Source organism: Rhinopithecus roxellana, chromosome 4 (assembly GCF_007565055.1).
Source record: "Rhinopithecus roxellana isolate Shanxi Qingling chromosome 4, ASM756505v1, whole genome shotgun sequence".
Lineage (NCBI taxonomy): Eukaryota > Metazoa > Chordata > Mammalia > Primates > Cercopithecidae > Rhinopithecus > Rhinopithecus roxellana.
In genome coordinates this window covers 72,258,120-72,271,341 of record NC_044552.1, presented here as the reverse complement: position 1 = coordinate 72,271,341, position 13,222 = coordinate 72,258,120, and the positions used below count along the sequence as shown (strand labels likewise).

Below are 13,222 nucleotides of genomic sequence, written 5' to 3'. Positions count from 1 at the left end.
AGGCCAAGGCAGGATTGCTCGAGGCCAGGGGTTCAAGGTTACTGTGAGCTATGATTAAGCCACTGCACTCTAGCCTGGGTGGCAGAGCAAGACCCTGTCTCTAAAAAAAAAATTAAAAGTAAAAGTAACAAATTTAGAATTGTGGACCACTGGTAGAATTTTTTTATTCTGTTCATTCATTTAATTATTCGAGAAACATTTATGGCACACTTGCTGTGTCAGACACTATGGTAGGAACTAAAGATAAAAAGACAAGGTCTGCCCCTCGAAGTACGCACAGTCCGGGGAGAGGCTCCCATTCTGGAATTAAAGAAGGTATGATTAGAAGAGACCTAAGAGTTCCCTTATTTAACAGATGAAACTGGAACTCATCACTACTTAGCTACTAAGGCAGACAAACATCCAGGTATAGAGATTTCCCACCCCATGTTTTCTTTGCACCACATTTCTTATGACTAAAAGCGACGAAGGAGTGTTTCCATGCAGGTGAAGCAGAAACATGGAACTCTGGGCAATATATGTAATAGTTATTAAATCGGAGACAGAAATTCCTAATGGATATGTACAATATAAGTATTTAACAATTATTAAGTAACAATTATTTAAATAAATATCTAACAATTTAGAGACAAACATCTCTAATAGATGTGATATTATGGTAAAGCCCTAATTAGCAACCTTTACTGAAGAACTAAAATAAGGTAATGTAATAGTAAGCCTTCTGAGCTATAATTATAGTTTTGCCTCTGTTTTCTGATCTGTAAAATGGGGATATTAAAATTTTATTTCACAGACTGTTGTGAAAATTAAGTGAATTAATACTTGAAAGCACTTAGTAAGCCTGGTACCTAGTAAACACTCATTAAATGTTTGGTACTCTTGTGGACAATCATTTCTTAAATGTACTAGTATGATACATAAAGACTAAAACAAGGAACTATTTTCTTTAAGGGATTATCCTATTATTATAATGGTCTTATTTTCTGGTGACTAATAAAATCTCACTATATTATATATTTCAGAAATAGTATTTAAAATGAATGAGATTTAATAGTATGTATGACCCCTTACTCTATAAAGATCTTATCAGTCCTAAAGCTACAGAAAAATAGACATTAATTAAATTACTAATTAAAATTCCATCACAATTTTAATAAATTATATCATTTTGTTCAGTATTACTGAGATCACAAATCTTAAATGTCATTAAGAGGATATTCAAAGATGACTTTCAAGTTAACTAAAAACTTTACGGGCTAGGTGCGGTGGCGCACGCCTTTAATTCCAGCACTTTGGGAGGCCAAGGAGAGAGCATCATTTGAGCCCAGAAGTTTGAGACCAACTTAGGTAACACAAGGAGACCTCTTCTCTACAAAAAAATTAAAAAATTAGCCAGGTGTGGTGGCACACGCCTGTAGTCCCAGCTACTTGGGAGGCTAAGGTAGGAAGATTGCTTGAGCCTGGGAGGTCCAGGCTGTAGTGAGCTGTGATCCAGCCTGGGCACTCCAGCCTGGGCAACAAAATAAGATCCTGTCTCAAAATTTAAAAATAAAATTAAAAGTTTATGCAGATTTTCTCATTCTACATAAAATATTCTTAAACATATGTAAAATAAACATTCGTTATATATATTAATGAAACTCTTTTATATTAAAATAAATCATCACCCAATATCAATAATAAATAACTGTATTTGTATCCACTTACTGCAATCTCTCTACAAGCCGACATGGATATTCCTGTGCCTTCAATTTGCTTCAATGCATATTCCTTTTCATCTTTTCTGCACATAAACAAAAAAAATTATTTTTCCATATATCACTTTCGGATTCAAAATTATAACTACAAAAACAATGGAAACGCACTTAATTTCTCGGTGATATGTAAACACTCTCACTATGCCATGCATTGCTTATTATTTTTGATAATATTTCAACTACAGAAATATGAAATACCAAAAGAAATTCATGTCACAATGAAAACATCAGACAGAGCCAAAACACAAAACTCAAAATTGAAACAGAACAGGATACTAAACACAGCACTAGTTTCAAAGAGTAAACAAGCATAAATATAAACTCAAACATATTGCAAGATAATTCCACTCCTGTCTTAATTATCTGGAGTCTACATAAAGCATTCTGTTACAGACATTCGCTACAAAAAAACTGACAGACATAAACTCCCAGATTCATTTAAAGTAATTTCATAGTATAAGAAGCATTTATAGGAATGATAACCCACTGAAACACACTGTATCTCACTTAGGATGGGTACATTCAAAAGCCCGAGGACCTCAATCAAAAGCCTTTTAGAGAGACCTCAATCAAAAGTCTTTTAAAGACTTCAAATCTCTAGCCACCAACATGTCATTCTCAGGAACACTAGGAGAAATCCAGTACCTAAAGTGGATTTTTCAAACAATGCATGTAGTATTAGGAATTCTGGGAAATCCCAATAGTTACTAAGTTGCTTAATCAAGAGAATACAGCAGTTCAAAAACCAGTGAAACATTCTGTTAAAATATTAATAGTATGAGATGAGCAGCTAGTATAATACAGTAAGTACAGTAAGCATTCTCAAGAGTGCTGAAATCAGAACCAGCCACACAAAGGTCCCCGCTGAATGTCATAACATAACTCACAAGTTCATATTGTGAGTTGTTCTTATAAGAGGAGTTAAATCCATGCCTTTCAAGTTTTGTCTTTTGATCGTATTACAGCCTCAGCAAAGTACCACCATGTCATGATGTTTTTGTCAAATATAGCGCCAAAGTAGTGTCTTATCTGTCTACTTAGCTATTCCTCATTTTCCCCATTCTGTGTTGACCTGCAGATAGAGCAGTTTAGGATGTTATTCAAAATTCGCATTTTAAAACACCATTTTACATCCCTTTTGAAGATTTTTACAATCATCTATAAGCAAACAATTGAGTTATGGTTACTTTCCCTCACAATCATTTTGAAAATTATATCCATTTTTCTTCCAACAGATAGCATTCAGGAAATAATTAAACAGTATTTTGACAAACAAAACATACTAGGTGTGTCAACAAGATGGACTATGATACAATTTTTAAAATGATGGCTAGAAGGTCATTAGAAACGTGGAAAATGTGTACCATATGCTACTGAGAAAATATGCAAATTATACTATATAAAAATATACATCTACAAATATGTTGAAGGCAATACAAAAAATTAAAAACAGTTACATTAAGATGAAGGAAGTTATGTCGACTAACTTTAATGCTAATATTATACTGCCTTTTAAATTAGAATTGGGGTAAAAAGAAAAAAACCAAAATAAATTGATACTCTGAAAATACCTACTAAAACAATCTTTAGTATTTTCAAAGTGACAGCTCAGGCACGTTTTAAAGAGCAAAGTCAAAAATAAGGAAAGCTTAAATGATCATTTTTTTCCTTTTTCTCCATCCTGTTTTTTGCCCAAACATAAAACTAGACTTTTCAGACCACTCAGAAGCCACTAAGAAGCACAAACTGCAGGTGATTGAATGTAATCAAAGCCAAGTGTTCCTTCTGTGCCTTAAATGTATTTGTGGGTACACGAGTGAGAGCACATGTGCCTGAGAAGCTCAACGCAATGCTTACAATGTAAATTTTATACATTTAAATTATCTATCAGATATCTATTGCTAAATACTTAAGTTTGATGTATTCTTTAAGCAAAATTATAAAAGCTTTCTGAAAAATTTTTCACATGCAACTATAATTTTTTCAACAGAAATATTTCAATCCTCAGTTCCCCTAGACAAAGCAGTCCAGAAGCTCATGTAATTGCATAGTTTTATTTTAATACTGTAAAGAATATTACACAATCTGGATAGGTTATAGTTGCTATGGAAACTATAAGATCTTTGCAGTAAGTCAAAAAGTGCAAAATTAACACATCAAATTAATGGCTTTTGAATTTCACATCCAGTCTGTCAAAGGAATTTGAAAGCTTGAACAGAAGAGACTGAGCATAGGCCTCTTACTCTAAATTATATGGACAGGAACAAGGAACAAACCCAGCAATTATTTCACTTAATAAGTTTAAATATAACTTCCATCTGTTAAATTAATAAAATACTCAAACATTTGCAATTTTAAGATTTATTTGCAACATTTAAATTGAGAATGAAAGAAAGTACATATATCATTACTTTTTATCTTTGTAAACTAACTGTCAGATGGTAAGTGATGATGTGGAATCTCTGAGGTTCACCATATGAAGAAGCTGCAAGGTCCCAGAGGGCATATGGGACTCCTTGGCACTGTACTACGTGAATGCTAATCTTTGGGCATATGCCAACACTGTAGTCTGAAGACTAAATATGCATCCTTTAACACAACGTCTAGAAATATTTCAATGATCAGGCACATGAGACAGAGAAGCTTTACTGCTCTCATCTCATGTGAGTGCCCCTCTCCAGGAGTTCCTCCAAGTAGAGGAATTCATACCTCACACCTTAGATGTTTCAGGCACATGTAATATTAAATATCATAAAAGAACAATTTTTTATTTTACATGAAAAGGCTGAAAAGCAGGTGAACCTGCCTAGCCTACACTGCTATGATAATCTGGCTTTTAGAGGCAGCTTAGTTCCTCCTTAAAATTATTTCATTTCCAAATTACTTTTATTTCTAAATAACATAAAGATAGACAAAGCAATTCCAAAGCCTTCAGAGAAACTGTTTTCTACATTTTCATGTATATTAGATAGTATGATTAGAGCAATTGCATATTGAAATTAATCAGAGGAATTTACTAAATGCATCCAGAAGAATTAAAAATACATATATTTGTACTATAAACATGGATAAATGCTATATAGAATTTTTAAATATCAAGATGTTTCTTCCATACATCTATAACGTGTAGCAACACCATGAAAACTTCACTCTCAGCAGTCACAATGAAAACCAATTGTTTGATGTGAACATTATGTAACAAAATAGAACAAATATATTTGACAGAGACTGATTTTATTAGGTCCTCCATCTGAGACACTATGTTCCTTTTTTATTTTTTTTCTTTTTTTGAGACAACTGTGTCCCCCAGGCTGAAGTACAGTAGCATGATCTGGGCTCACTGCAGTGTCGACTTCATGGGCTCAGGTGATCCTCCCACTTCACCCTCCCAAGTAGCTGGGACTGCAGGCACACACCACACGGCCAGGTAATTTTTGTATTTTTTGTAAAGATGGGGTTTCGCCATATTGGCCAGGCTGGTCTCAAACTCCTGAACTCAAGTGATCTGCCCATCTCGGCCTCCCAAAGTTCTGGGATTACAGGCCTGTACCACCGTGCCCTCCTGGCTCTGGAAAATTCTTGATGCAAACAATTCTATAGAGAGTAGAAAATATAAAAAGCACATATCTGTGCAAAAAAATAGAAATCATTACCTTAAAATGAAAGTTTACTCCCATACAGAAAATCAAGCTCAGTGGTAGAATTTAAATGTAATTCAGGGAAGAATTTCTCAAGTCTAGAGAAGCAAGCCCAGCAGGAACATCTCTTAAATTAAATATTAGGACCTGTTTTAACGGAAAAGATAGTCTTATACCTTTCAACAACATCCAAACTTGGCGACCAGCCCACACTCAACTGTAGCAAGGTAAAGCACAATTCAGTAGCCTACACGCAAAAACACAGAGTTAAACCGAAGTTCCATTTGTTGTAGTCACAATTAGACTGGCCCAAGATTCTTTGACTCTTATCAATAATACTGCTGGATGTCCAGACCAGCCATGGGCCACGTTGATCCCAAAGTAGACAAAAAATTTAGAAGAAGCATCTTTTAAAGAAAGATAAGAAAACCCAATATGAGGCAAGATTGAAGGAAAATTTTAAAGTATTCAAAATAACAGAATAAAAATCCTTTTTCTTTGTTTCTAATAAAAACAGAAAAGCCTTATTATTTTATACCAACTAACAACTACAGTGTTTATATTATATATCTCAATATTGCCAACTCTTGGGATAAACAAATTAGAGACAGATATCAGGAAGTTCACAATCCACATGGAAAGAGATTCTGGGTGACCAGAAAATATACAAGTAACCTGATGTGCTCCACACCTACAAAAGATATGCATAATAAGTGCAGAGAGAATGCAACCATTAATTCATTCAGAGCTTTAAGAAAGGTAATTCCGGCCGGGCGCGGTGGCTCAAGCCTGTAATCCCAGCACTTTGGGAGGCCGAGACGGGTGGATCACGAGGTCAGGAAATCGAGACCATCCTGGCTAATACGGTGAAACCCCGTCTCTACTAAAAAATATAAAAAACTAGCTGGGTGAGGTGGCGGGCGCCTGTAGTCCCAGCTACTTGGGAGGCTGAGGCAGGAGAATGGTGTAAACCCGGGAGGCGGAGCTTGCAGTGAGCCGAGATCCGGCCACTGCACTCCAGCCTGGGCAACTGCACTCCAGCCTGGGCAACTCCGCCTCAAAAAAAAAAAAAAAAAGGGGGGGGGTAATCCCAATAAGCCATGCCTTTGAGGGAGGAGTTCCCCACGTAGAGGAGGGATAAAAAAGTTTAGAGAATTCCAGGTAGAAGTATGGCATAAGAAAAACAACAGAAGTATATTGAAGAAACAGCTGGTATCCAGTATAAATAGAAAGCTAGGTGCATTATGACTAGGGTAAGAGATGAGGTTAGAAAAGTAAGGAAAGAGACCACGTGATCTACAAAGAAGCTTGTGTTTGATAGGTAAACAGTGTAGAGTCAAAGGTTTTTGGAACAGAGGTTAACAGATCTTGCTCGGAAAGATAACAATAATAACTACAGATAAAAACAGGTGGCAGAGTAAACATTTGGTAGGTTGAGTCAAATGTCCAGATAAGAGAAGATGAAGGACTAGATTAGCAGCAGAGGAGAAGAAATAATAGGTCCAAAACACATTTGAGTCAGAACTGACAGAATTTAGTAACCACTTGATTCTGTGTGAAGAAGATGACTCTGAAGATGGATGAAGTTTCCACTCTGCCTCATCGTATGAATGACCACGTTTTTGGTTTTTTTTTTTTTTTTTTTTTGTTTTGTTTTTTTTTTGAGACAGAGTCTTGCTCTGTTGCCTAGGCTAGAGTGCAGTGGCATGATCTCAGCTCACTGCAACCTCTGCCTCCTGGGTTCAAGCAATTCTTCTGCCTCAGCCTCCCAAGTAGCTGGGACTATAGGTGAGCACCACCATACCCAGCTATTTTTTTGTATTTTTAGTAGAGATGGGGTTTCACCATATTGGCCAGGTTGGTCTCGAACTCCTGACCTGGTGATCCGCCCACCTTGGCCTCCCAAAGTGCTGGGATTATAGGCCTGAGTCACTGTGCCCGGCCAAAAGACCACACTATTAACCACAGAAATGATGACATGACCTAAATGAAGACCTGGAAACCTAAGATTTTATCCTAAAAGCAATGAAAATTACATATGAAGGTTAATCTTATTAGAGAGGACTAAAATTACAGGAACGAAAAATAATTAGGAAGTTACTGCGATGTAAGTGTGAGCAGGTGAAAACCTGAATTAGCAGAACAGAATGTTAGCTCTGAAAGGGATCTAAGACAATCCTGTATAATCTCTTCACTTCAGTGATGAAGAAACTAGGCCAGCAGCTAGAGGCAGAGCTAAGACCAGCTCTTCCAATTCTTCATGACAGAGGGGTAATAAGATAGGAGAAAAGAAGGGACATCTATGATAGTCATTTTAAAGGAGGAACTGATGGTACCAAATGAACAGAAAAGATTAAGAAGGAGGGGTCAAAGATGAGTCTGACGTTTTGAGCTTGGCTGATACAAGGATGATGCCTCTGAGAACAAGGTTCATATCAGATCTCAGAAGATTCTGTAGCTTTAGAAATGATTCATTTACATAGAAAGAAACCCCAACCAAAAATGAAAATACCTCGGAAGTTCAAAAAGGAGATGTCCTAAAGATATTTATTTACTAAGGGTCTACAATAGTAGAGTTTCAGACTGAAAGGTTTGAGTCCATAAATGTGATGATATTGCCTAGAGGAAGTAGCACATAGACAAGAGACTTTTGAGTGCCCAGGAAAGAACTGGAGGGAGGAAGGAAGGGAAGGAAACAGTTCTGAAGATACTTCTCTTTTTCTTTTCTGAGACAGTCTTACTCTGTCACCCAGGCTGGAGTGCAGTGGCGCAATCTTGGCTTCACTGCAACCTCTGCTTCCTGGTTCAAGCAATTCTCCTGCCTCAGCCTCTGGAGTAGCTGGGATTACAGGCACATGACACCACGCCCAGCTAATTTCTGTATTTTTGGTAGAGACAGAGTTTCACTATGTTGGCCAGGCTGCTCTCGACTCCCGGCCTCAAGTGATCCACCCACCTTGAACTCCCAAAGTGCTCCGATTACAGGTATGAGCCACCACACCCAGCCCAATACTTCTCTTTCATATCCCTTAGAACAAGGTCCTCAACACTTGGCCCACAGATCACTACCATTCGGTGGCCTGTTAGGAACAGGGCTGAACAGCTGGAGGTGAGTGGTGGGCAAGCAAGCAAATCTTCATCTGTATTTACAGCTACTCTCCATCACACCCGTTACCACCTGAGCTCCGCCTCCTGTCAGATCAGCGGCAGAATTAGATTCTCATAGGAGTGCGAAACCTACTGTGAACTGCACGTGCAAGAGACAGATTGCGTGTTCCTTATGAGAATCTAATGCCTGATGTTCTGTCACTGTCTCCCATCACCCCCAGAGGGGATCATCTAGTTGCAGGAAAACAAGCACAGGACTCCCACTGATTCTACATTATGGTGAGTTGTATTTCGTTATATACTACAGTGTAATAATAACACAAATAAAGTGCAAAATAAATGTTATGGACTTGAATCATCCCAAAACCATCCCTACCCTGCCGGGTCTGTGGAAAAACTGTCTTCCACGAAACCGGTCCCTGGTCCCAAAAAGGTTGGAGACCACTGCCATAGAAGACAAACAATTCTATGAAGTTTGCTTTTTTCTAAACCTTATGAGTCAAATTCAAATCATGAAATCATCAGAAATGCAGTATCTAAAATAAGACAGTATTACCAGTTTTTACAACTAGGTGTTACTTACAAGACATTCTTCAAACTATGTGATGTGCTACCATTGGTCAGATTAGAAAAAAAAAAAGACATTCTTCAAATCATGACATCTGGGCCAACTATTTTTTTCTTCAAGAACAATGATGACATAAATCAACGTTGTATCCCTTTCCTTTATTATGTGATGCTTTGGCTTAGCCAACTAGGAGGCTTCCACAACATGGAAAAATAATTTTAAAACACAATATGGAATAAAAATTCGAAATAACAAAAAAAACCAAAAAAGATCATCTTGTTTCATATGGGTATCATTCTGAATGATTCAGTATCATCATGAGCCCAATATTCAGCCAGCCTAGTAGTCATGATCCGTTATTTGGAAACAGTATTCTTTATTACATAATAACATATTTAAATGTTGTATAATGAAATTTTTCAAAAATAAATAAATAAATGGCAGTAATGCTGCATGTACCCATCACACAATTATCAACTCTTGGACAGCCTTATTTCTACTGCCTCCACTTTTCTTCATTATTTTGAAACAAATCCCAGACATCTTTCTCTTTCATTCACAAATAGTTCAATGTCATAACACTTTAATATCAGTAATTTTCCTAGTCTGAAAAACAGTCTTTTAAAGTAATTCTGAAACATTTAAAATCTTCCAACATAAGGTACTGCTATTATTTTGTATTCCTCTTATTAATGAATGATGTCAAATAATACTAGTACCCTCTTTATGCTTTTCTTTTCTGACAAAAATGTGCTTCAGAAATTATGCTTTCATCCACCAAATATTTCACCTATTCAATCTCTAAACATCACTAAAATATAGTACTATTCTTCTTTATTCAACTTAAGAATTCCCTCGCAACATGAAAATGTGACAACAGTTTATGTCTTTGCTTTCATTCCTTAGAAAGACTACCTTTATTTACTCGTTTTTGTTTGTGTATGGAGACAGGGTCTCACTATGTTGCCCAAGCTGGTCCCAAACTCTTGACCTCAAGCGATCCTCCTGCCTTGGCCTCCCAAAGTACTGGAATTACAAGTATGCGCTGCTGACCTAGCCTAGCCCTTTCTCTTACAAACTGATTGACTAGTTTATCTCGGTTTTTTTTTTTTCTTCTTTTTAGATAGAGCTTCACACTGGCACCCAGGCTGGAAGGCAGTGGTACGACCTCAACTCACTGCAGCCTCGACCTTCTGGGCTCCGATGATCCTTCCACCTCAGCCTCCCAGTTAGCTGGAATTACAGGCATGCTCCACCATTTTTGTAATTTTTTGTACTTTTTGAACAGACAGGGTTGTGCCATGTTGCCCAAGCTGGTCTTGAATTCCTGGGCTCAAGTAATCTGCCCACCTTGGCCTCTCAAAGTGCTTAGGATTACAGGCATGAGACAACACACCTATCTTTCTCTTAAAAATGATCTTCATTATATACTATTTCCTTCATTTAGAATTCCAAGTCAGATAAAAAGCTTTCAAAACAACTAGAATAATTTTTTCTTTTTTTTGAGACAAGGTCTCTCTCACCCAAATTGGAGTGCAGTGGTGCAATCATGGCTTGACCTACAGCCTTGACCTCCCAGACTCAAACAACCCTCTCACCTTAGCTTCTGAGTAGCTGAGACTATAGGTGTGCGCCGCCACACCTGGATAATTTTTTTTATTTTTTGTAGAGATGGGATCTCACTATGTTGCCCAGGCTGGTCTCGAACTCCTAGGCTCAAGAGATCCTCCTGCCTTGGCCTCCAAAAGTGCTGGGATTAGAGGGGTGAACCACCATGCTTGGCTTAGAATAATGTTTTCATTGATGAATTAATTGTATAATTTCTTTTCTTTAAGGTGTTCATATTTAGTTGACATTTCTATGCAACCATATCTTGATTGCAGAGTTTTAACGAAAAACAACAATTCACTGGACTGAATTTGCACATCAATATACTTCACCAGTGGCCCACTAACGCTTCAAATCTTATTAATTAGGATATGCTGATAATATTTCCCCAAGCTTTTTACTTTTTAGTCAACAACTACTTGAATTGTCAGTGCACTTCTAAAATCCCAAGTCCAACGTTGCACTGGTAAATATATTACTACATTTCATCAATATTTAATGCTTAATTTGTTTCTAAAATTGGCAAATCGGCAAAATCTTTTTTTTTTTTTTTCTTTTAAGACAGGGTCTTGCTCTGTCACCTAGGTCAGAGTGCAGTGGTGCAATCATGGCTCACTGCAGCCTCAACCTCCCAGGCTCAAGCAATCCTCTCGCCTCAGCCTCCCAAGTAGCTGGGACTACAGGCACACATCATCACACCCAGTTAATTATTTATTTTTTGTTTTTTAAGACAGGGTCTTGCTATGTTGCCCAGGTTGGTCTCAAACTCCTGGGCTCAAGTAATCCTCCCATCTCCGCCTCACAAAGTGTTGGGATTACAGGCGTGAGACATCACACCTGGCCTAAAAATGGCAAATTCTTATTGCTGGGAAATGAATTTTTTTAAAAATGTATCTGCAGTAATGCTTAATACTTCAGGCATTACTTTTAAGGCTTAGGCTTAAAACATTAATGATTAATAGACTGCAATCATTAGCAAATATTTAGTTAAACTAAATTTTTTTTTTTGAGATGGAGTCTCTATCACCAGGCTGAAGTGCAGTGGCTCGATCTCAGCTCACTGCAACCTCTGCCCCCTGGGTTCAAGTGATTCTCATGCCTCAGTCTCTCGAGTAGCTGGGATTACAGGCACGTGCCACCATGCCCAGCTAATTTTTTTGCAGTTTTAGTAGAGACAGGGTTTCACCATGTTGGTCAGGATGGTCTTGATCTCCTGACCTCGTGATCCACCCACCTCGGCTTCCCAAAGTGCTGGGATTATAGGCGTGAGCCACCCTGCCCAGCCTAAACTAAATTTTTTATAGAAAACACTATCTTACTTTGAGAATTCATGAATCTTAAGTCAGACTTACTTCCTACAGACAGTAATATAATAAGTGATGTGAGGCATTTATTTCAGAAATATTTTACTAAGCACACACTAGATTCCAGGATGTGTCAAGCACTGTGCTAGATTCCAGGAACAGGAGGAAGAAAGAGCTGATCCCTTGCCTTGTAAATCTTTTTTTTTTTTTGAGACGGAGTTTCAGAAAGAGTTGATCCCTTCCCTTGTGAATCTTTTTTTTTTTTTTTTTTTTTTTTTTTTGAGATAAAGTTTCACTCTTGTTGCCCAGGCTGGAGTGCAGTGGCACGATCTCAACTCACTGCAACCTCCGCCTCTAAGTTCAAGCTATTCTGCTGCCTCAGCCTCCTAAGTAGCTGGGACTATAGGCATGCACCACCATGCTTAGCTAAGTTTTGTATTTTTAGTAGAGATTTAGGGGTTTCACTATGTTGGCCAGGCTGGTCTCAAACTCCTGACCTCAGGTGATCCGTCTGCCTCACCTCTCAAAGTGCTGGGATTATAGGCACAAGCCACCATACCTAGCCCCTTGTGAGTCTTTATACAGAGAGACACACAAGCAAAGGGTACAATCTCATAAGTGCTATAACAAAACCATGCAAAGAACATCAGATAATGAGTAAACAGAAGGGCTTGGTTCTGGTGAGGGGGATAGACAGGGACTGCTAGAAGGGCTTGGTTCTGGTGAAGGGGATAGACAGGGACTGCTATCAGGTAAATAATTTTCAAAGGAACATCTGAGTGGGTCTCAAGAGATAAGCAGGATTTCACTGAGCAAAAGAGGAAAGAACAGAGCCTTATAGGCACCAGAAATGTGTGGACAAAGTCCAAAGATTAAGATCCATGCTATATCCAAGCAATTAGCCAAAGACAAATACAGCTTGAATACAAGAGGTGAAAAAACACATGAAAAGAGCAAAACAGACAGAATCAGCATAGTTTTGTATGGTATGCTGAAAACTTGGCACTTTTCCTGTACTGTGGAAAGCCATCAGAGGTTTTCCAGCAAGAGAAACATGATCGAACAGGTATTCTCAGTAAGTAGATACTATCCAGGGTAGATCAGAAGATTTAAAGCCAGAGGCAGAGGGACCAATGTAGAAGTTTGAGGAGGGTGGATGAGGGCCAAAATTAGAGTAAATGTAGTCAGAATGGAGCGAATGGACTCAAGAGGCATTTGAGAGAAAAAAATATCTATTAT

At 37.8% G+C, this 13,222-nt stretch overlaps 1 protein-coding gene across 4 annotated transcripts in view; it reads right to left on the bottom strand.

Moving 5' to 3' along the window:
• CDK19 (cyclin dependent kinase 19) overlaps nt 1–13,222 on the bottom strand; it is a 213,432-nt gene that overhangs the window by 138,088 nt on the left and 62,122 nt on the right. For all 4 annotated transcript variants that reach the window (XM_010366023.2, XM_010366024.2, XM_030929064.1 and 1 more), the window contains one exon: nt 1,708–1,783. In XM_010366023.2, coding sequence (XP_010364325.1) covers nt 1,708–1,783 — 76 coding nt within the window. The remainder of the gene's footprint in view (nt 1–1,707; nt 1,784–13,222) is intronic.